Source organism: Schistocerca piceifrons, chromosome 11 (genome assembly GCF_021461385.2).
Source record: "Schistocerca piceifrons isolate TAMUIC-IGC-003096 chromosome 11, iqSchPice1.1, whole genome shotgun sequence".
NCBI lineage: Eukaryota > Metazoa > Arthropoda > Insecta > Orthoptera > Acrididae > Schistocerca > Schistocerca piceifrons.
Window position 1 is genome coordinate 83,671,270 of NC_060148.1, and position 25,752 is coordinate 83,697,021.

The 25,752-nt window shown below is 42.5% G+C and overlaps 1 protein-coding gene across 3 annotated transcripts in view; it reads right to left on the reverse strand.

The window, feature by feature from the left end:
• Nucleotides 1-25,752, reverse strand: part of LOC124720053 (histone acetyltransferase KAT2A) — a 343,302-nt gene that overhangs the window by 238,368 nt on the left and 79,182 nt on the right. For all 3 annotated transcript variants that reach the window (XM_047245315.1, XM_047245316.1, XM_047245314.1), the window contains one exon: nt 2,391-2,761. In XM_047245315.1, coding sequence (XP_047101271.1) covers nt 2,391-2,759 — 369 coding nt within the window. In that variant the 5' untranslated portion in view covers nt 2,760-2,761. The remainder of the gene's footprint in view (nt 1-2,390; nt 2,762-25,752) is intronic.

Genomic DNA, 25,752 nt, shown 5'->3' on the forward strand with positions numbered 1-25,752 from the left:
AAGCATCAGTTTTCCTGCAGACAGTTGGGTCTTGAACTTTTTCTTGCACGGCGAATTTGGATGTTTCCATTCCATACTCAGTCATTTACTCTCTGGCTCGTAATGATGAAATTCATGTTTCGTCACCAGTAATGATCCTGTCTAAGAAGTTGTCCCCTTCGTTACCATAGTGATCCAAATGTTTTTTGCAGATGTCTAAGCGTGTTCGTTTATCCAACTGTGTGAGACATTTTGGGACTCATCTTGCACAAACTTTATAAAACCCAAGTCTGTTGTGGATGATTTTGTAGGCAGAACAGTGACTACTTTGCAGATGATGTGCCACTTCACCAATAATTAATCGTCTGTCTAAGAGCATTATTTCATGTGAACGCTCAATGGTTTCTTCATTTGTGGCAGTAAACGGTTGTCTGCCTCCTTCATCGTGCGTAACACTTGTGCGACCATTTCGGAATTTTTCAATCCATTCGTAGACACTCCGTTGTGGCAAAACACTGTTCCCGTACTGTACCGAAAGTCTTCGATGAATTTCGACCCCAGATACCCCTTCCGACCACAAAAAATGGATCACTGAACATTGCTCTTCTTTGGTGCAAATAGACAGCAGAGCAGCCATGATTAACAGCACAACAGCAATAACGAAACTAACCCAGCAGCTTGAAAATTGCAAAGTTATAACAACAAATAAACAAAGCATCCGTCATCAACGTAAAACGACAGTACTGCCAAAATAAACAAAAATATAACGAATTGTGGATAATAAATGACTTACCCTCATATTTTGCAGCATTATGCATCTTTACTAATCAATTTGCCTCTATCATATTATTAAATATTCAATTACAATATTTTCACTTGAAGAAAAGCAACAACTCATTTTTCAGCCTGGACCTTCCACAGTCCCTGACACTTTGCCTGAGCCTTCCACTACCCACGACCCTTCACTTGGGCCTTCTAGTGCCCAAGACACATTGCCTGGGCCATCAGTAGTCAAACAGAGACAAGTAAAAAAATTGTACACAAGACATCAGTATAAGTATTTCTTCATACATCGATAGTTCATAAAACAGCTTATCTGTCTTCTGTATTCATGTTCTATCACTACATGCCTCTTACTTTTCCAGATCAAGAAGATACTCACAGTGATGACCCAATTGTCGACACTACATTCACTCACTTCATGACAAATGTACATTACTACATACAGACTTCATATTCATCTTCCTCTTTGGTATCCTGTACCTGATATGTTGTACATGCAATTTGTTAATGATTTCAATGAACAATGCTTCCCATCAATTAATTCACAACAACCTCATTTAGCATAATACACCAAAAGTATGAAGCCAATGAGAGACAGTAGGAAGGGGTCATAAAGCTGTAGCGTGCAGAAGGTATATTTTGTAGTTTTTGCTTTCTTCCTTTCCCGTTTATGACAAAATTGAATATTACAATGCCTCTTATAGGAAATCTAATGTATTTGCACTTGGCACGGAAGTTTCGTTCATAACACATTTGTTTTCTGAGTTGTATGGCACGGAAATGGGTGTTTTTGATGTTTTCACAGAACAACCAAAAAGTAGCTGCTGTTTAGTGAGCTCTAGAGCCAATACCACTTGTCAGAATAACAAACCTGAGTAGTGGATTTAGCAGAAATTTTCTTTAATTTAATTTTGCAGAGAATGATCATCTTCGAAAAATACACAGTTTTTTGAGATATAATCAAGATACAGAAGAAAGTGCCAATATTTTGAGGTTCTTCTGGAAGTTTCATTATGAAGCCCACCTCCAAGGAAGTAGCCAACATCAAATTCGGATTTGGCACCACCAAAAACATATAGAACCGTTGAGAAAGAACTTCTGCAGTTTCATTACAGAAAAACTACCATTTGACTGGGCTACTTGCTATATTTTTTTTTAGCAAAAGTACACACATTCACAGAAACAACCACACAGACACTCAAATGCCCACTCACGCGGCCACGGGAGGGCGCATGGTGTCCCGTGTGAATGTGTGTACATTTACGAGAAAAGCAGTAAGTGCTGAAAAGCTAGTGTGAAAGCTTTGTAAACAATTAATACATGTTCTCTGTTACCTGTGTCTCGGTGCCACATATAGGTCCGCTGTAGGTGAGTCATTGCCATGCCTTTATTTCATGAACTGTTCCATTCTGTAATTTCTGTTACTCAGCAGAAATCTTGAACATTTCCAAATGTTCCGTTACAAAAGAAATAAGAAAAGTACTGTTCCAGTTTAATTCTCACACCATGGTGAAGATGAGTGATACAAATATTAGTGACAGTGGTATTGAGAAACAGCTGAAATTGCCAAAATCAAACAAGTCTCCAGGGTCCAACAGAGTCCCGTAGAGAGCTGCAGACACACCCACCTGGCAGGCCGAGTAAATGGCGAGTTTGAGCATCTTCTTGCTGTGGCTCCAGTTGTAGACCTGCTGCTTCCGCATCTGGATGCGCTGCAGGTTCGACTGCCGCGACGCCTGGTCCGCCGCCGACCCTGACGTCCCCACCGGCTGCGACCCGCCCGCCTTCTCTTCGCCGACCGCAGTAGCGGACGCCGCGTCCGGGCCCGAGCCGCCCCCGGCACCGCCCTGCGAGGCGATACCGGAGGATACGTCGGCCGGGGCTACGCCCGGTGCCGTCACGGTCACGAGGCCGTCCCCGGATACAGCGGCCGAGATGTCGTCCTCGGACAGGTGGGCCAGTGCGGACCCGTCGTCTGCGAGCGTCTGCTGGCTCATGTCTACAATGATACATGTATCTCCTAACTCTCTTGATGTTTCAGAATTTCCTTGCACTTTGTACAGAAGTCCATACAAATTATAAAAATGTACGTATGAGGTGTGGCTAGAAAAAAACCGGACTAGTACTGGTGAAACAATAAAACGAATGCAATAAGGCTGAAAGTCGCGTGGCCTGTCACGTGACTCTCGCTCCGCCTACTGCTCGAGTTTCATCTGCCTCCTGCACTCAGACTGCCCGTGGCGTCTGTTTTAAGTAGTTGACGTTTTGTCTGTGCGTCGGAAAATGTTGAGTGTACAGAAAGAACAGCGTGTTAACATCAAATTTTGTTTCAAACTAGGAAAATCTGCAAGTGAAACGTTTGTAATGTTACAACAAGTGTACGGCGATGATTGTTTATCGCGAACACAAATGTTTGAGTGGTTTAAACGATTTAAAGATGGCCGCGAAGACACCAGTGATGACACTCGCACTGGCAGACCATTGTCAGCAAAAACTGATGCAAACATTGAAAAAATCGGTAAACTTGTTCGACAAGATCGCCGTTTAACAATCAGAGCAGTGTATGAGTTAACAGGAGTTGACAAGGAAAGTGTTAGGCAGATTCTTCATGAAAGTTTCAACATGAACAAAGTGTGTTCAAAAATGGTTCCAAAGTGTCTCACAATTGAACAGAAGGAACGCCGAAGAATGATTTGTTCTGACATCCTGGAAAACATTGAAAGTGATCCCACCTTCTTACAAAATGTTATTACTTGCGATGAATCGTGGTTTTTTACTTACGATCCCGAAACTAAACGCCAATCGATGCATTGGAAAACTCCTGGTTCTCCACGACAAAAAAAAGCACGAATGTCAAAATCGAAATTCAAGGCAATGATGATTGTTTTTTTTTGACATCAAAGGGATTGTGCACATTGATTGGGTACCAGAGGGACAAACAGTGAATCAGCATTACTACATTAGCGTCCTGGCTACCCTACGTGAGCGAGTACGGAGAAAACGGAACGATTTGTGGAGAAAAAAGTCATGGATCCTTCACCAAGACAATGCCCCAGCTCACAGTGCGTTGTCAGTGAAGACGTTTTTGGCAAAACACAACATTCCCATCTTAGATCATCCACCCTACTCACCTGATTTGGCCCCCTGTGACTTTTTTCTTTTCCCTAAAGTCAAGTCAGCTTTGAAAGGAACTAGATTTGAGACTGTTGAAGCAGTAAAAGAAAAAGCGACGGAAGTAATGTATGGACTTACCGAAAATGATCTGCAGCATTGCTATGAACAGTGGAAAATTCGTATGGAGCGGTGTAGAGACCGAGGAGGAGAGTACATTGAAGGAGATAACATGAAATTGTAAATAATTGTAAATAAATGTTTTTTCCTGCATCAGTCCGGTTTTTTTCTAGCCGCACCTCGTATGTATGAGGGTCATTCAATAATTAAAGAGACAAATTGGTCTCGGGGAAAAAAATGTTAGTAGGGCAAGGGCAAGTTTGGTACTTTTGTGGTTTTAAGTTGGCATCACTGAGATGAGCCCTGATCAGTTTTGTTTATAACCTCAAAAATACATTTCAAGATCGCAAGTCCGTTCTGTTATTCGTTTTATACTTACTGAAGGCGAGAAACCAGTGAAAGTATACTGCAGAATGTCTAAAGTTTATGGTGAAGATTGGTTGAATCGTTCTAATTTTTACAAACGGGTAGAGCAGTTAAAAATTGCCGCGACTCAGTGACTGACGTACACCATTCTGGCTGACCAGTTGCAGTTTCAATTCTCTCCCTTGAAAGTCGAATTGATGACATTATTCGTACCGACCGTTGTGTGACTGGGGAAATGATAGTTGATAAGGTTCAAGTTAGTACTGGTACAGTTCATAACATTATCTGTAACAAGATGAAGCTCCACAAAACACGCAAGACGGGTCCCAGAGGAGTTGATGTAGCTACACAAGGAAACAAGGTTGAGAGTGTGCACAGAGCTAAAGGAACATTATGAACGAGGTGGTGAGCACTTCCTCAACAAAATTTTAACTTGTGATGAAACTTGGGTTCACTATTATGAGCCAGAACCAAAAGGACAAAGCATGGAGTGGAATCACACCAACTCACCTGTCAAGAAAAAAATTCAGAACCCAAGCATCAGCAGGAAAAGTCATGTTGAGGGTGTTATGGGATGCTGAATGTCTGGTTTGTCGTGATTATCTCAAAGAACAGCGTACAATGAACAGCCAATACTACTCGGATTTGCTTTTAAATGAGGTGAAGCCGGCCACGAGAGAGACGTAGTGGATCTCAGAAGAAAGGTGTGATTCTCCAGCAAGACAACACACGTCCTCATATTGGTCAACTGACCCATGAAACCATTGACAAAATTGGCTGTGAAGTACTGCCTCATCCCCCTTACAGTCCTGATTTAGCACCTGGTGATTACCATTTGTTTTGTGCACTGAATGAGGGATTATGTGGGAAGAGGTTCCAGAACAACATGAATAAGTTTGTGGGAAATTGTTTCAACAATCTAGACGAAGAGTTCTTTGCCGCCGGAATAAAAAAGCTTATAGCCCGTTGGAACAAGTGCATAAATGTTCAAGGGGAGTATGTTGCAAACTAGAAAAAGTATTGTTTTGTAAAAATAAATGCTTTTTTCTCCAGACCAATTTGTCTCTTTAATCACTGAACAACCCTCGTATGTTCCACATCTCCTAAGCCAGTGGACCAGATTCAACCAAATTTGGTACACACATCGTTTACTGTCTGGAAAGAATCACTATGGAGTAAGAATCACCTACCTATCACAGGGGTGGGGGTGAGGGTGAAAAAGCAGTGTAGCCCACAACACAACGATACCAACACTTTTACTCATCCAGTATTTGAGAAAGAGAACAGTTTAAAACTTGCAACAAACTTTACACTTAATTTAAAAGCTTTATGAAACTTTGTCTCTGTGACGGACCCCACAAAATGGTGATAGGAAAAATGTTTGTTGCTCATTGCATTTTCATTGTTCGTGCAGTAGTTTGCTACATGATGGAGGAGTTTTTCAGTTATTAATTTTTTGCTACTAACTGATTCATGAGACATTTTGCTGACAGTGTTTACATATACCACTGAATGTACCAGGGAAAATTACATCATTGTATGAAACTTAGCTTGGGAGACATGACATCATAAACTCCAAATGTATGAAAAATTACACCAACATGCAAAATGTTTAAGTTTACTACTTCACTGATATTATATTCGCAACAGTTTTTGCAGACAGTATCCATGTTTGCTGCTGAATATACCTAATCATCCAATGTTTATGCCCCTTACACCAAGCAAGGCATCATTCGGCATTCACTGGCGCGTAGTGTGGCTTACGAGCAGCCGCTCGACCATGAAATCCAAGTTTTCTCACCTCCTGCCTAATTGTCATAGTAGATGCAGTGGATCCTGATGCAGTCTGGAATTCCTGTGTGACGGTCTGGATAGATGTCTGCCTATTACACATTATGACCCTCTTCAAGTGTCAGCGGTCTCTGTCAGTCAACAGGTGAGGTCGGCCTGTACGCTTTTGTGCTGTACGTGTCCCTTCACATCTGCACCTCACTATTACATTGGAAACAATGAATCTAGGAATGTTTAGGAGTGTGGAAATCTCACATACAGACGTATGACAAGTGACACCCAATCACCTGACCACACTCAAAGTCTGTGAGTTCCAAGGAGCACCTTGTTATGCTCTCTCAAGATGTCTAATGACTACTGAGGTGGCTGATATGGAGTAACAGGCAGTAGGTGGCAGCACAAGTCACTTAATATGAAAAATATATGTTTTTGGGGGTGTCCGTATACTTTTGTTCACACAGTGTGTGATGTCAAATACTGAGATGTTTGTGAAACTGCCACATCATGCATGATGTTTTAATTTATTACGAGGGCAGTTCAATAAGTAATGCAACACATTTTTTTTCTCGGCCAATTTTGGTTGAAAAAACCGGAAATTTCTTGTGGAATATTTTCAAACATTCCCGCTTCATCTCGTATAGTTTCATTGACTTCCGACAGGTGGCAGCGCTGTACGGAGCTGTTAAAATGGCATCTGTAACGGATGTGCGTTGCAAACAACGGGCAGTGATCGAGTTTCTTTTGGCAGAAAACCAGGGCATCTCAGATATTCATAGGCGCTTGCAGAATGTCTACGGTGATCTGGCAGTGGACAAAAGCACGGTGAGTCGTTGGGCAAAGCGTGTGTCATCATTGCCGCAAGGTCAAGCAAGACTGTCTGATCTCCCGCGTGCAGACCGGCCGTGCACAGCTGTGACTCCTGCAATGGCGGAGCGTGCGAACACACTCGTTTGAGATGATCGACGGATCACCATCAAACAACTCAGCGCTCAACTTGACATCTCTGTTGGTAGTGCTGTCACAATTGTTCACCAGTTGGGATATTCAAAGGTTTGTTCCCGCTGGGTCCCTTGTTGTCTAACCGAACACCATAAAGAGCAAAGGAGAACCATCTGTGCGGAATTGCTTGCTCGTCATGTGGCTGAGGGTGACAATTTCTTGTCAAAGATTGTTACAGGCGATGAAACATGGGTTCATCACTTCGAACCTGAAACAAAACGGCAATCAATGGAGTGGCGCCACACCCACTCCCCTACCAAGAAAAAGTTTAAAGCCATACCCTCAGCCGGTAAAGTCACGGTTACAGTCTTCTGGGACGCTGAAGGGGTTATTCTGTTCGATGTCCTTCCCCGTGGTCAAACGATCAACTCTGAAGTGTATTGTGCTACTCTTCAGAAATTGAAGAAACGACTTCAGCGTGTTCGTAGGCACAAAAATGTTAACGAACTTCTCCTCCTTCATGACAACGCAAGACCTCACACAAGTCTTCGCACCCGAGAGGAGCTCACAAAACTTCAGTGGACTGTTCTTCCTCATGCACCCTACAGCGCCGATCTCGCACCGTCGGATTTCCATATGTTTGGCCCAATGAAGGACGCAATCCGTGGGAGGCACTACGCGGATGATGAAGTAGTTACTGATGCAGTATGATGTTGGCTCCGACATCGACCAGTGGAATGGTACCGTGCAGGCATACAGGCCCTCATTTCAAGGTGGCGTAAGGCCGTAGCATTGAATGGAGATTACGTTGAAAAATAGTGTTGTGTAGCTAAAAGATTGGGGAATAACCTGGTGTATTTCAATGCTGAATAAAACAACCCCTGTTTCAGAAAAAAAATGTGTTGCATTACATATTGAACTGCCCTCGTACTTCTCTGCTACAAACTCTATTCACATCACACTTCACAGACAGCATCCACATATGTTGCTGAATGTACATAGCAAAATACAGCGTATTTGAAAAAGAACTCCCTGGTTTTAATGTGTCATAGAGTCTGTACAAAGTGACATGCACTATTCTAATTTGTGGTGTTTGATTCATCAACTCTCCAAGTTTGGCTCCCCTGCAGTTGTCAGGTCTGCTTGACCTTGAGATGGCACCAGTGCAGTTTTTTTCCCTCTGTTTCCTCAGTTCAGTCCAGGCGTGCGTGCAGTGCAGAGAAACTCTTTAACAATGTGCACCCCGCAACTGAAAGCATGGTGTGTTATTTGACTTGTGAAAACCAAGTCAGTTATAACAATGCAACGTAATTTTAGACATCAGTATGTTGGTGAACCACCTCCAGCAAAAACTATCATTGGCTAAAGTCTTTCAGGGAAAACAGTAGTGTTTTGAAAGTAAAATCACCAGGTAGACCGAGAACTTCTGAAGATGTTGTCGAATAGATCCGTATTTCGCGTGTTTGGAGCCCGAAGAAGTCATTGGCCATGCATAGTCTACAATTAGGACTGTCTAAAGGAACTGTGTATGATGATGTGTGTAAAAGGCTTAAGTTGCGCACCTACAAATTGCAACTGTTACATGAAATAGAACCTACTGATAAAATAGAAAGGTACGAGTTTGCTGTTGATTTTCTACACGAGATTTAACATCATAAACACTGAGATGCTTGAGAAACTGCTGGATCATGCATGTGATTTTAATTTATTACTTCTTTACTACCACCTCTACCTACAAAACATTTACAGAGAGTAGGCGCACATATACACCACTGGATATACTTGCGCAATTATATCATTGTACAGCACACAGTTTAGCAGATACAACATCATAAACATTAAGCTGCATAACAATGAAACTGCAGGGTGAAATTTGCGTACAAATACACATGAAATATGTTACACATGTGTCACAGGGCGAGTCACACGGTTTTCCCCCAGTTTCTGGAGGGTATTCCTTACAAGGGAACCTCCCCATCGCACCCCCCTCAGATTTAGTTATAACTTGGCACAGTGGATAGGCCTTGAGAAACTGAACACAGATCAATTGAGAAAACAGGAAGAAGTTGTGTGGAACTGTGAAAAAATAAGCAAAATATACAAACTGGTCATCAGTCTTGGCCACATAGGCAACATAAAGGAGAACGTGAGCTCAGGAGCGCCGTGGTCCCGTGGTAGAGTGAGCAGCTGCCGAAGGAGAGGTCCTTGGTTCAAGTCTTCCCGCGAGTGAAAGTTCTACTCTCTTTATTTTTGCATAGTTATTATCTGTCCGTTCGTTCATTGACGTCTCTGTTCACTGTAATAAGTTTAGTGTCTGTGTTTTGCAACCGCATCGCAAAACCGTGCGATTAGTAGACGAAAGGACGTGCCTCTCCAATCGGAACCGAAAACATTTGATCGCAAGGTCATAGGTCAACCGATTCCTCCACAGGAAAACACATCTGATATATTCTATACGACACTGGTGACGGCATGTGCGTCATATGACATGAATATGTTATCGACCCACCTAACTTGTACACTTGGCGAATGGGTAAAAAGACTCTTCTACCTTGCCCGATTTAGGTTTTCTTGTGGATGTGATAATCACTCCCAAAAAAGTGATGAAAACATAAGAGTTTGTCACATAAACTGAAAATAAAAAATTAAAGTTTTCACTCGATAGAAGATTTGAACCAAGGACCTTTCGTTCCGCAGCTGCTCACGTTACTACGAGACCACGGCCATGCTGCGGTCCCAGCGTCCTTAATGTTGCCTATCTTGCCATGAACTACTGAGTTCTTTTTTGCTTATTTTTTCACAGTTCCACACAACTTCTTCCTGTTTTCTCAATTGATCTGTGTTCAGTTTTTCAAGGCCTATCCACTGTGCCAACTTATAACTAAATCTGAGGGGGGTGCGATGGGGAGGTTCCCTTGTCAGGTTATTTGGGACAAAAAATGTGAATAACGTAATGGGATCAGATCCTAATTAAGGAGCTACAGTGATTGAAAGGAAAATGGCAGAAAAAAAACTTTTATTGCAGTTTTGGATTTAAAGCAAGTGTTCAAAATTTCCTATCTGCATTTGAAGGCAAAGATTCGTACAGGACTGAACCGCGCAAGTAGCATTTTGTAATTTCACATGCTCATTCCTTATTGACATTGTGCCATCGAAAATGCGTTGTATCAATTCTTCTCATGTTTCCACCTTAACTTCATACACGATGTCTTTCATCCACCCCCAGATGCAGTAGTCTAGGTGTGTTAAATCTGGGGATTTGGCAGGCCAGTTGATAGGGGCCCCGGAATCTATCAGTCAATGTGGGAATTGCCGATTAAGATAAGCTGTTAGCACACGGTGGAAGCGTGCAGGTGCCCCGTCGTGTTGGACATACGTGTGGTATCTTGTTCCCAGAGGAACATCTTCAAGAAGCTGCGGTAAGTCTTCTCGTAAAAAGTTAACGTACATCTAACCATTTAAATTTCCCGGCAGAACAAACAGCCCCAGTAACTGGTCACACACAACACCACGAAATTGACATAGTATCATGCCGTCTGCCTATACATGCATGTTATGCGCGTTGTTGATGCCACCTTTTGTAAAGGTTGCCTCATCACTGAACATTATGAAGCGACAGAAGCGACAGAGCTGCCGATTTCCATTTAAGCAGTTACAAAATTGCAAACAGTTGGCACAATCATGTGGCTCTAAATGGTGAACTTTCTGCACATGAAAAGGATACATGCCATTCTCATGAAGAATCCTACGTACCTTAGGTTGTGAAACGTTCAATCGGGTATCTATGTGAGAACTGTGCTCTACTGAATTAAGTATGTTTTCCTCTTCTTCAACGTCATGATGTCTTTTGGAGTGAATACGAATACTGGGAAGAGTACCAGTTTCTAGCAATGTTGGATATGTTCCACTAAATGTTTTGGCACTGAGAATCCTACGATTAGGATACCGACAGTGATATTCAGCAACAGCAGCTTTCGCATTACCATCACAGAAGCCCAAAGTGTACACCATCTCTCCATACTCCCACGATGAAAACTTGTACGGCATCGAAAAGTGTACTGTACACAGGAGGCAGTAAAAGTAAACAGTGACTGCAGTATCAACAACGTGGCTGTTACGCAAACGTACCACTCGCCGCACTTGTTTACCTAAGACTGATCATATGTCCTATGAATACAAGAATAGTGCTCAATACACCATGGCATGTTTCGGAACTCTGTTGTAGCTCCTTAATTATGGATCTGATCACATTACATTTTTTGTTCCAAATAACCTATGGAATAACCTCCAGCAACCGGGGGAAAATCTCATGACTCACCCTGTATTTGACATGTGCGCATGTGACAAAAGCCACGGGTAAAAAGCTCACCCTAAACCCCTGGAATGATTTCAGACAAATTTATTGCATATATTAGTTAATTTGGAAAGAAATGCTGTAGGGGGAAGAACCACCAGCCTCCTATTGAGGTGAGAGAGAGAGAGAGAGAGAGAGAGAGAGAGAGAGAGAGAGAGAGAGAGACAGAGGGAGGGAGGGGGGGGCAAGGAGATGGACAGACAGTGAAAGGGAAGGGGGAGATAGGCACAGATAGGAGGAGCAGCAAGAGAGGGACGAGGAGGAGATAGACAAGAGAGAAATGGATAGAGGAGGACAAGGACACAGATAGGAAAGGGAAAAAGATGAACATGGATAGGGGGTGGAGATGAACAGTGGCAGAGAAAGGACAAGAAGAGGGGCGAGGAAGAGACGGACAAAGAGTGGGAGGAGGGGTCTGACAAACAGCGAAGGAGAAGGAGATGGAATTAAAGGGGGAAGAAGAGAAGGAATTAGAAGAGAGAGGATGAGATGGACAGAGACGAAGCAGCAGGTGGATAGAGGGGGAAGCAATAGATTGAAAGAGAGGTGGGAAGAGGGATGGACAGAGAATAGGGGTGGTGGAGATGGGCAAAGAAAGGTGGGAGGAGAAGATGGACTAATAGAAGATTGGAATAAATAAATACCTAGGCAATGCCGGGTTTCTCAGATAGTAGTAAATATTTTAGGAGGTGGTGTTATGGAAGAATGCTAAATATTAGATGAGTATTCATGTAACCAATGAGGAGGTACTGAAGAGAATTGGGGAGAAGAGGAATTTGTGGTGTAACTGTACTAAAAGAAGGGATCAATTGATAGGAACACATTCTGAGGCATCAAGGGAATAAAAACTCTAGAGGGAGAGCAAGAGATGAGTACAGCAAGTAGATTCAGAAGCATGTAGGTTGCAGTAGTTATTCGGAGATGAAGAGGCTTGCACAGGATAGAGTAGCTTGAGAGCTAAGCTACATCAATCCAGTCTTCAGGCTGAAGACAACAACAATGATCACAACAATAACAGTATAGGCTAATTTCAATAAAGCATGCCATAAAACATGGGTCTAACTTTTGTCAGTTTCAGAGGTAGCTTGCATTTGTGTGTTGTCAGTCAAGTTGCTATGGTTTTATTTACTGATTGCTATTTTTGTTTTTATGTTCAAGTTCTGCAGTTGTGCTTTAGTTTATGTAACTGAAATTATCAATTTGTTGGCCAGTTCTACTCTACTGTTGAAGCATGCTATAAATATATATACATGATACAATGTTTTATGCCGATACAGTACTTGTGTGTGGTTTTGTAACGGAAACACTGCTGCTTGTTGGGAATACTGTGCACGATTTTGTAACTACACAGTACCAGATTGAACAGAGACTACTGATGCTTTCCATAACTGTGGGAGGCCGGTGCAGTTCCAAACAGTCATATCTCATCATATCTCCTGAAAGTGTCAATGAACAGTGCGGATGAAGCAGAAGACATTATTCAGTTGGTACAAAGAAATTCTTCAACAAGCACATGCAAAATTCCTATACTTTCAGTGTTGTACATATAATAGCCATTATATCTAAAAACACAGATGATGTGACTTACCGAATGAAAGTGCTGGCAGGTCGATAGACACACAAACAAACACAAACATACACACGAAATACAAGCTTTTGCAACAAACTGTTGCCTCATCAGGAAAGAGGGAAGGAGAGGGAAAGACGAAAGGATGTGGGTTTTAAGGGAGAGGGTAAGGAGTCATTCCAATCCCGGGAGCGGAAAGACTTACCTTAGGGGGAAAAAGGACAGGTACACACACACACACACACACACACACACACACACACACACACACACACAAAAGCAGACCACGTGGAATGTTTCCCTCTATTATATTAATAGCCATTATATATGCACATATTCTATCCTCATCACTTACAATGTATTCAACACCTTCAAGAAGGAGATGAAGGAGGATGATTAGAATTTCATTGTCAGCCAATTGTAAATTTCCCTATTAACTCATGAAGCCACTGTCATTCACGATGGTATCAATAGCACTCATACCTCACATTGATGACACATGAAAACCTACATGTTATTGTGGGAGCATATTTTCAAGAACATTTCTCTGTATATATGTGGTGTGGTAAACAATCAGTTGATTGGGCCTATTGTGTTATGCCAAGGCCCACGGCGCCAAGGGACAAAAGGAGGTCAAAGGCCCTTTTATCTAGACTTTCTTCAAAATGAGCCTCCAGCATTACTGGAAGAGGTTCCTGTGGCTACAAGGGTGGGTATGTTCTTGCAAGATGACGAGGCCAATGTGCATTCTGCAGAGTGATCACAAAGTCTCGTTACCCTCTACGTATTAGATAGACATTAATGAATTGCTGTTTCTTATTGCTGTTGGTGCTGATGTATATGTAAATCGTGACTGAGTCCATTTACACCATAGAGGAACAGATCGTAATGAGCACACGGGCTCACAAACAACCCCATACAGGAAAATCAAAGGAGATATTCATCAGAATTTCACTGTAAGGTTTCAGAAACCTTCTCCATCAAAATCAACAATTTTACGGTGTGGAGGGGGGGATTAAAAGATAAGCCCTACTCAGGATTACCACCAACATGACTGGAAACATGTGTAAAGGCTGCAGTGTCACGAACGTTCACCAAAAAATGACCATTCGTAAGCAGTCACAGAAATTGGGAGCTCCATACTCGACATTACAAAAGTTATAGGCCTTTAAATCTTTGTAAACAAATTGAGCGATAATGACATGCAAAAATGTCATCAGACTTGTGGACATATGCAAAAGCTAGAAACATTTATTTCTGGAGTACAGAAGACTGGAATAGAAGAAAGAACCAATAGAGGTACTCAAAGTACCCTCCGCCATACACCGTCAGGTGGCTTGCGGAGTATGGATGTAGATGTGGAAGATGAAGTAAATATTCCAGACTTCGAATCGAGAACAGCTGCCAACATGAGTGACGTAGAACTAAATATCCTCAGAGTAGTGAAGCAACTTAAATCACTTAATAAAAGCAAGTCTTCTAGTCCAGACTGTATACCAATTAAGTTCCTTTCAGAGTATGCTGACGCATTAGCGCCATACTTAACAATCATATACAACTGTTCGCTCGACGAAAGATCCGTACCCAACGACTGGAAAGTTGCACAGGTCACACCAATATTCAAGAAAGGTAGTAGGAATAATCCACTAAATTACAGGCCCATATTATTAACATCGATATGCAGCAGGATTTTAGAACATATATTGTGTTCGAACATTATGAATTACCTCAAAGAAAACGGTCTATTGACACACAGTCAACATGGGTTTAGAAAACATCATTCCTGTGACACACAACTAGCTCTTTATTCACTTGGAGTGTTGAGTACTACTGACAAGGGATTTCAGATCGATTCCGTATTTTTGGATTTCCGGAAGGCTTTTGACACTGTACCACACAAGCGGCTCATAGTCAAATTGCGTACTTATGGAATATCGTCTCAATTATGCGACTGGATTTGTGATTTCCTGTCAGAGAGGTCACAGTTCGTAGTAACTGACGGAAAGTCATCGAGTAAAAAAGAAGTGATTTCTGGCATTCCCCAAGGTAGTGTTATAGGCCCTTTGCTGTTCCCATCTATATAAATGATTTTGGAGACAATCTGAGCAGCCGTCTTTGGTTGTTTGCAGATAACACTGTCATTTATCGACTAATAAAATGATCAGAAGATCAAAACAAACTGCAAAACGATTTAGAAAAGATATCTGAATGGTGCAAAAAGTGGCAGTTGACCCTAAATAATGAAAAGTGTGAGGTCATCCACATGAATGCTAAAAGGAACTCCTTAAACTTCGGTTACACGATAAATCAGTCTAATCTAAAAGCCGCAAATTCAACTAAATACCTAGGGATTACAATATCGAACAACTTAAATTGGGAGGAACACACAGAAAATGTTGTGGGGGAGGCAAACCAAAGACTGGGTTTTATTGGCAGGACACTTAGAAAATGTAACAGACCTACTAAGGAGACTGCCTACACTACGCTTGGTCGTCCTCTTTTAGAATACTGCTGTGTGGTGTAGAATCCTTACCAGATAGAACTGATGGAGTACATCGACAAAGTTCGAAGAAAGGCAGCACGTTTTGTATTATCGCAAAATATGGGAGAGAGTGTCACAGAAATGATACAGGATTTGGGCTGGAAATCATTACAAGAAAGGCGTTTGTCGTTGCAACGGAATCATCTCACGAAATTCCAATCACGAACTTTCTCTTCCGAATGTGAAAATGTTTTGTTGACACCGACCTACATATGGGAGGAACGATCACCACAATAAAATAAGGGAAATCAAAGCTCATACGGAAAGATAGAGGTGTTCATTCTTTCTGCGCACTATACGAGGTTGGAATAATAGAGAATTGTGAAGGTGGTTCGATGGACCCTCTGCTAGGCACTTAAATGTGATTTGCAGAGTATCCATGTAAATGTAGATGTACAGAAAACTGTTATTTTTATGAAGAACATGAATAAAACCCACTACACATCATGATTTGGACTGGAGTAGCTGCAACCTAATCGGTAGGTCCACATTTCTTTGACAATGCTGTGAACCACAATGCGTATCTGACCATGATAAGAGATTGGCTTATCCTGTATCTGCAAGATTGGTGACTGTTCGGTTGTATAATAGTTCCAAGAGGATGGAACACCAGCCCATAATGCTGCTACCGTTAGAGGATATCTCACTGGTGCATTTTGTGATAAATGGATTGGATACAGCACTGTCCTTCTGCGTGCACCTTTGTAGTGACCATCCTGAAATCTCGACCAGTCATCTTGCGACAGTGCATTATGGGGTTTCATTGAACAGAAGGTTGCTGGCACACATTACGAGACAGTTGGCAGGATGCCGTACCATGTGCATTTACTGCCATCATGCCAGCAATGTTGAGTAGAATTTCACATTGTACATAGAGCAGTGTCATACTCTGCGAACAAAACAATGGTGCACACACAGACATTCTGGAATACAAAGTAAAGGGTGGTCACAATATGTCAAAGCTGTCCTCTGCCATGATCCCACATTAGTAAAATGAGGCCATATATGAATATGTGCACATGAGATAGTGGGTAATGGGACTTTGTGACCACTCTGTAGTTCTCAGGTGACTTGGTCATCCAAACCTGATGTTCCCGAGAAAATTGATTGGCAGAAATGGTCAAGTTTTTTGGCAACCAAGGCCCCCAGACCTCAGCCAGTCAGTTTTTTGCCTGTGGGGATGATTAAAGGAAAAGTCTGCAAAGAAAAAGTAAACACAAGAGATGAATTGATCATTTGGATCATGAGTAGCCCTGCCCTCGTAAAACAATGCAAAGACAAACTCACAAGACCTACACGTGTTGTTGTCAAGAGAATTCAAATCTGTATCAAAGTCGGAAGTGAAATTTATGACCATCATCTTTGAATTTAATCATTTGCCTTTGCTCCGAACCTTCTGTGAGTATTTGTTTGGGTTACATTCTGATAGCCGTGTCTCTATATCAATAGAACTTGGACACGTGTTATATGGAAAGTCTTATTTGAAATACTTTATACTGCCACATCCTAAAATATTTGCTATTCCTTCCAAAACACACCGTGTAAAGGAAGAACTGAAACTCTACTGAAAAATTTTGGACATTGTTCAGGGATATTGTCTGAGTATTTTAATATAAGGGTATCACAGTCTCCAACTGAACATTACAGAGTAATAATGAAATTATTCCCCCAAGAACCACAGACCTTGCCGTTGGTGGGGAGGCTTGTGTGCCTCAGCGATACAGATAGCCGCACCGTAGGTGCAACCACAACAGAGGGGTATCTGTTGAGAGGCCAGACAAACGTGTGGTTCCTGAAGAGGGGCAGCAGCCTTTTTCAGTAGTTGCAGGGGCAACAGTCTGGATGATTGACTGATCTGGCCTTGTAACATCAACCAAAACGCCTTGCTGTGCTGGTACTGTGAATGGATGAAAGCAAGGGGAAACTACAGCCGTAATTTTTCCCGAGGGCACACAGCTTTACTGTATGTAGCATGGAGAGCTGCATCAAACCAGTCTCTGGACTGAATACCACAACAACAACGAAATTATGATTTATTCAGTTGGTTACTCCTATCAATTTTGCATCTGTGACAACCAGGTGGCCTTGCTACGAGAAAGAGATGGCAGCCTACAGACCAACAATCCTGGTTGTCAGGCCGTATGATGGGTTGATGGGTGACAGTCAGCTTGGTAAGCTACTGCTGGTTTATTTTCTGTTTTAGGGTGTACAAACAAATGAGGTCATATGCGCAAATGTCATAACATTAGAACACCAACAAGTAAAAGAAGTTAAAGGCAACTATACATTAAGCCTGATTGATGGAAGGAAAGAGAGCTACAAATGACTTCCCCTTGGACAAAGGTCCACAAAATACTCCACAGAGACAGCGGAGGTCCAGTAACAAAAATTATATATACTTCACCATATTGCTATGATGGATAAAAAGTTAAACACAGTCGACAGCCCACGTGTCATTCAATAAAACTGAAGATAGCTTGGACGGCAAACATACACTTGAATATAAGCGGTTAAAAAATGGGTCAGGAAATGGCGAACTGTCAAAGGTTGATGATGATGCGCATAAAGTGATGGGGGATCACCACTTAACAAACGGTGATGGCTAAAAATACAGTGCCAAATACACAACTGAGCTAAGATCATTTCCTCACAATGAGAGGGCCAAGAGTAACTCGGCCAAGCCACTGGGAAGTGTTTAATTCCTCAGAGCTTGTTTTCAAGAAGCGAAGACCAGTGGTTATGCCAAAATGACACCACCTGCTGACAGACGGCAACACGAAGAGCATCCCAAGGAATGGAAGAGCCAGCAGGCCAAGATAAGAGGATTGCAACCTCGATAGCAACGAATCAGACCGACGTGACCGGCAACATACACGAACGTCACGGTGGCTACCTCGACAGCTACCAAGTGGAAGCTTTCTTGAGCAGTTGCACTAACAGGTGGACTATGTAGAGCACACACAGGTTCTGGAGGACAATGAGAGAATTGAAGCAGATGGGAATTAAAAACCCTGTGTCGCTGGATCTACTGGGTGACCTGATACGGGGTGGAGAGCTCTGCTGTAAAAATCGAGCAGTGTTCTGGAAGCCAATAAGGAAAATGGTTGGTGCCAATGACGAAGGCACAACCAATACCACAGTTGGTCTCAGACAGTCTGCATACGCAGAAAAGAAGAGAGTCCTGGATTTTTCACGCATTTTCCAGCTAAAAATACGATTTTTCCCAGGGTGAAAATACGCTTTTTCCCGGATGAAAGTACATTTCTTCCATGTTAACTGACGATATACTTTCCCTCGGAGCTGCAAAACTTATCTCAAACCTTTCAATAGTGAAGGTTTTATACACTGGCATAAAACTTCCCGGCACTTTAGCAAACGAAACCCAGCAAAAAAAAAAAAAGTTACATTTACACAGCATATTTTCATATTACGAAAGTATAAAAACAAATCCCACCACATACAATTCGGCACCTTCCAGAGCACTGAAACCGAGATTGCGACCGCTTTGGTCAGCCAGTTACAGCTTGCTCATGTCACGTGATCCTGCCAGCCAATGAGAGTAGATACTGAGCACAGGATATGTGATGTTACGCAATTGCGACGTCATTGTTAAGTAGCATGAGCACACAAATAAGAAAAGTTAATGGTTTAAATTAATATACATCCAGTATAGCTGCAATAAAAGTTAAACTTTCACATATAATACTGGTCATCAAAAAGTTTTTGCTTTGTTTTTCGGAGGGTGTGGTTAGGCAAGATCCTACGAGCACACCTTAAATTGTAGCAGCTGAATATTTCTGACAAGCACGATAATAAATTTCACTGCTGTGCACCGAACATTTCGTGGGTTACCTGGGCTGAATACATGTTCCGTCAAGCACTTATTTTTCGACAGATAAGCCAATTACATATGGAATTGCTAGAGAACTCGCCTTTTTTTTTTTTTAAGGATGATTATATTTTTTTAATCGTTACTGCATAATTTGTACTCTATGAAAGAATTGAAATAAATGTGAAGAACTAACCTTGAAACTTTGTCTTTTTTTTTAGCATGTGTTACCCTTTACGATATACCAAACACAAATGTGCCGTAAAATTTTATGTAACAGCATTAATGGCTGGTCTTTTGGGCCAGAAATTTTGCTAAGTGATTGGTCCTCAGTGTAAAGTTTTGAATGTGAGTCTAATACTCCGTGATTTAAGAAATTCGTCAAACTTTCTCACATGTAACAAAATTCATCTTGCGTAAAAGAAATTTCCTTTTAAAGTAACGCGTGTACCGTACGCGCGGACAAGGAAAAAAAATCCCGGATTTACCGGTAAAAAATACACTTTTTCCCCGGTGAAAACACACTTATTAGTATTAAGTGACAGTATACTTTCCCTCGGGACTAAAAATTATCAATCCTATGAAGGAAGGTTTTATACACCGGTGTACAATTTCCGGCGCTTTAGAAAATTAAACCCGGCAAGAAACAAAAAACCGCTGCATTTTTGCGTATTACGAAACTATAAATTTGAATTCCACCAAACATACGACGTTAGTTTTAGAAGCATCGAAATGGAGATTGTTACGCGCCGTTGTAGGCCAATCATAGATGATGTCACGTGATCTCCCCAGGCGATGACAGCAGGTATTAAGAGCTTAGGCCACGTGATGTAGTCAGTCAATAGCAACATCACTGTTAACTATCGCTAACACAAATAGGAAAAGTTTGTGGTTTAAATTAATATACACAGTGTACTTGTAGCATACATATAATATTAGTCATTTTTTGCGTGTGTTACACTTTACGATATATATACAGATGTGCCAGTAAAATTTTAAATCATGAATAAATGTCTGGTCTTTTGCTGTCGAAATTCTTTCGAACGGTTGGTCCTCAAAGCGTTAAGTTTTAAATGAGAGTCAAGCGCTCTGTGGCTTAAGAAATTCATCCAACATTCTCACACGTAACATAATCCAACTTCCGTAAAAGAATATTTACTTTGAAACTAACGCTTCTCAAACCACCATTCGTAATATTTTCCCGCAACCTGTTACAAACAGGTTCGTTTCAACACCTGCCAGAGAGCTTCAGAAAACAGGCGTTACTGCGCGTGCGCGGCTACGATGACGTAGGAAGCCCGTATACGAATTTACGTCATAAAAGAACAGGAAATCAGAGGCTACTCCACGAGTATCGAAATTTAGTAAACCATACTAAAATGCATAATTCGGCTTAAAGTGGACATTCGTATGTTCAGATTCACAATGAATTAGGCCCAAATTGATATTAAGTTTCTCCACGTGATTTTCAGGACGTAAATTTTCTTGGAGTACCACTATTGTATTATCTCATGTTAGGTTCTTTATTATGGCGTAACTCCATACGTGCCAGAAGACGAAAACGTGCACTTGAAATTCAGCGAACAGTTGAAACTAGCGAACAGTTTGGACCGAAATACTTCGTTTCAAATAAATTGACTGCCTCTGCGGAAAAGATTAATAAAAGCCAAATTTCTTCAGCAAACCGACAAAAATAACTTCATTGATATGCAAGGCGCTTAATGCTTGACAGCCAAAAACGTGGAAATAAAATAAAATCAGGAAACAAACTAATAACAATTTTAGCCTTCCGTAATTATGTGGATGTGTTTTAATTCACTTGATAGCAATCCCAGACACAGAAATCCGGTTTGTTTTCATTTGTTGTGAGAGCTTGTAACGAAGAGGAAATAGCAAAATCAGTAACAGTCACGTAGGCTGAAGCAGAAGGTACTGCTCATATGCTACTCCACTACACATGCGCGTGAGCCCGTTGGAAAGTGCTCAAACGAACCAAATGCAAACAATTATGACGTCACGCTCATCTTAAGCAGTTTGTTGTTATGAAGTACTGCACAGTCTTCGTCCTAAAGTCTTTAACACATTTCGCTGCTGGCGGACGTTAGAGTATCAGTTCTTACCCGCCAAAATTACAAAAAGTTAACTGAAATATAGAACACTGAAAAAAATCCCGGAATTCTAAAATATTCCCGGTTTTCTCCCAGATGAAAAAATTTCCAGGTTTTTCCCGGATGTCCCAGAGCGTATACACCCTGCCAAACCACCATTCACATATTTTACCTCGACCTCCTCAAGGTCCCACAGTGGATCCTAATATTCAAAATCTCCTGTAATTGGTCGCTCGCTGCAACACCCCGCACCAGATCGATTTGCCAAGCAATTGCAATCACTATTATGAACTTCACTGCGTCAATAAATTCTGCTGTGGAAAATAAACTGCTATGATCAGCAGTTGCAGTCATCGAAAAAGAGGGCATAGAATGGGTGTCCGGGCATGGCAGACAAACAGCATGTGTATCTGCTGAGAAGGACATTGTACCAGTATGGCAGTGGTAGTTTGGCACCTCCTGCATGCAGACTCTCAACAGGGCTAGTGAAAAAGGTGACAGTGGCCAAATGTATTCCATGATGGTGGATCGTATTAAGACAGAATAAGATGGATGAACATGCAGACGAATAAATAAAACACCCACAGTCATAGTTTCAAACAAACAAGGGATTGATACAAATGGAGGAGGGTGGTCGGATCTGCTGCCGAGGAAGTTCAAATGTGTGCGAAACTTTATGGGACTTAATTACCGAGGTCATCAGTCCCTAAGCTTACACACTACTTAACCTAAATTATCCTAAGAACTAACACACACACACACCCATGCCCAAGGGAGGACTCGAACCTCTGTCGGGATCAGCCACACAGTCCATGACTGCAGCGCCTTAGACCGCTCAGCTAATCCCACGCGACTGCCCAGGAAGTACCACTTAGGGCATGTAGAACACTGCAGAACCAGGAACAGAGTGTGGGAGGACCCAGAAAGTTTCATACAAAGCATGAGCCTTAGAAATTTTGTAGTTTCAGCAAATGGAAGAGCAACAGGCCCAAGATGTAAAGACAGTGGAAAAAAGCCACTGCACCACAAGAAATTCAAACAAATGGTTCTGTCAGTGGTAAAGCACAAGCCAGTGTCAATGCTCCACAAATAAAGACAATCGAGACATCGCTGAAGATGCCGCTCAAGGAGACAAGTCCGCGAAAAACTGCAATAGACCGCAAAATCATCAATGAAAGGGGAGGAGCTGGAGATTTCTGGCAGGCGACAGTCCATAATAGGGTTAATGGCTACAGAAAAGAGAACGATGCTCAAGATGGAGACTTGAGGCACTCCTTTCTCCTGGGTAAGGGTGTCTGCAAGGTCAAAGCCACACGTACCTTGAAAACTCAGTCTTTTAAAATTCCTGGAGGAAATGGGGAGGCGGCCATCGAAGCCCCACATGTATAGACTACGGAGGATAACAGTCCAGCAGATATTGTAGGCTTTCTCCAAACCAGAAAACATGACCACAGTCTGGTATTTCTGCAGTAAAGCGTTAATGACATCAGCTGACAAAGTGACAAAATGGTCAACTGCAGAACGGCTCGCACAAGATCCACATTGTGCAATGATTAGTACAAGTACACAATTTGTGAGACTCTAGCCACCATACCAGCTGACCACGAATCATACAAACCATCACCCTAAAAACACAGCTGGTGAGAAATGGGGCGGTGGCTAGAAGGAAGGTGTTGTCCTAACCGGACTTTTAGGTGTTGGTATGAGAGTGGCTTCACGCCAGTGTCTGGGAAACGTGCCGTCCACCGAGATGCGATCGTACATTTGAAGGAGAAAGTGCTGCAACACCTGAATGTGAATATTGTCCAGCCCTGGGGTAGAGGATCAGGATGAGGTGAGAGCATGGTCTAGCTCCCTCATAGTAAAGGCATCATTGTGGTAGTCACTATTCTGAGAGGAGAAGAATATCACCTGAGCCTCCTCCACTCATTTCCAAGAGAGGAAGACGGAGTGACAGTGGGTGGAGCTCGAAATCTCCACAAAATAGTGGCCCAAGGTCTTGGAGACAGCAACATAGTTGCCAGTGACAACATCTACTATGGTCAGGCTGAAAATCAGGGAATGGACCTCGGTACCAGAGAGCCGACAGAGGTTGCCCATACGGCATAAGAGGGAGTGAAACTGTGAAAAGAACGACTACACAAAATCCAGCAAGCTTCTTCACTATACTGAAGAATGTGACAAAGCCCTCGCAAATGTTTATAACGAATATAGTTCACTGTCATACGATGGTAGTTAAAAATGTGGAGATTACATCTCCGCACACAAATTGTGTCACGGCATGTCTCAGTCCACCAGGGGACCGGGACACGGTGCAATAAAGATTAAATGCGAGGTACGGAACATTCTGTGGCAGTAAGGATAACAATCGTAAGATACTCTTTAATTGTTCATCACGACTGTGGAATTTTTGTTGAAGGTCGCCTGGGAGGAGTAAAGCTTCCAGCCGTCCTTAGAAATCAGTGAATTGGATTTACATGCATATGGGGTAGGAATCAGCAAATAGGTAGCACAGGAAACGATTGTTCGAGTATATGTCGGAGACAATGGATCACACGAGAGGACAGACTAGCTTGGCAGTACAGAACAATACGTCCAAATCAGAATAAGTGTGCAGGGAGTCTGAAAAGAAAGTGGGTGCTCCAGTGTTAAGACAGACGAGGTTGAGTTGATTGAGTTTTCGAGCAGCAGAAAGGGGTGAGGGAGGTGACCGATAAGCTGAAGTAAGTTTGCACTGGTGTAGACGGCACAAAGGGAAAAGGTCAAGGGAGGAAGGGAAAGGAAAACTGCAACAGCTTGCAGACTGACGTTCAATGAGATGGTTTCGCTACGGACATCATTACGTATGAGCAGCATGACTCCCCAATCAGACAGAATGCTGTCCTCGGAGGGAAGGTCAAAGCGGATTGGAAGGAAATGCATGAAGTCAAAGTGGTCTAGAGGACGCAATTTCTTTTTTTGGAGGCAGGAAACAACAGCAGGATGCTGAGATTCCAGGAACAGACGTAATTCCTCCTTGTTGGATCTAATGTCACGAACATTTCATTTCATAGTGGAAGTGTCATAATGAGGAATGGGGAGGAGGGAGAAAATGATGGCCAGTCACCTCAATGGCTGCCGAGTGCAAGTCTTTTAAGAGACACTGCTACAGGGCACAGAGACTGGAGGATTCTATTCTATGACATCTACAGAGGCGTCAGCATTGTTCCTGGGTCGACCTGTGGATTCCAGAGCAGAAAAATGGTAGGCTGAGAGTGCCAGTGAAATGGAGGTCAATAAGGTGAGGGTATCACACGGTGACACTGTTGAACAGGATCTCCGCATTGGGGAAGGAGACTGCTTGCCTCTGTTTGATTTCTTAGAGTAGGAAGACGAAGACTCAGATGTCTGTTGGCTGGAGGGACGTAAAAAGTCGTCGTGGGAGTGTTCCTTTCATCCTTTCTGGGCTGGGGGGACGTAAAAAGTCGTCGTGGGAGTGTTCCTTTCATCCTTTCTGGTCTACCAGTTGTGTAGCAGGCGATTTCTCTGCCAGGGGCAAAGATCTGGTGGCTTGTTGCACAGCTGTAAGAGAAGGAAACAGGGATGCTACAGTGATATTGGGTGATTTCACAATTACAATACTGAATTGGATATCCCAAGTCTGTGTGGCCATGTACTTCATGGAGTGAGGCATAGCAAGAACGGTACTATAAGTGCAGCACGGTAAAATGCAGGGCTTTCGACTAGTCAACAACTTGCGACAGTGTAGGATACTTTTCCCTAAGTCCACATCTCCTGGACGGCCCACTCATCGAGAGACACATGGCACTAATGGGATAAAGCCACGTAGTTGCCATTTCAATTGATACTGCGGGGACTAAAAATGGTTCAAATGGCTCTGAGCACTATGGGACTTAACATCTGTGGTCATCAGTCCCCTAGAACTTGGAACTACTTAAACCTAACTAACCTAAGGACATCACACACATCGATGCCCGAGGCAGGATTCCAACCTGCGACCGTAGCGGTCACACGGTTCCAGACTGAAGCGCCTAGAACTGCACGGCCACACCGGCCGGTCCTGCGGGGCTCACCCTTGTCAGCATCCCTACCACAAGTAACATATTTGGTTATGTTTTGACAGGACACGTGAGCGTGATTGTAACATTGACTCGAGTAGCAGCACATCAATTTCAGAATGTATAATTGGACCATTATAACTTCACAGCCTGCTCTGATCTTTCATGGAAGCTCTATTCCACCAAACGTGAAAAAAAAAGGCAC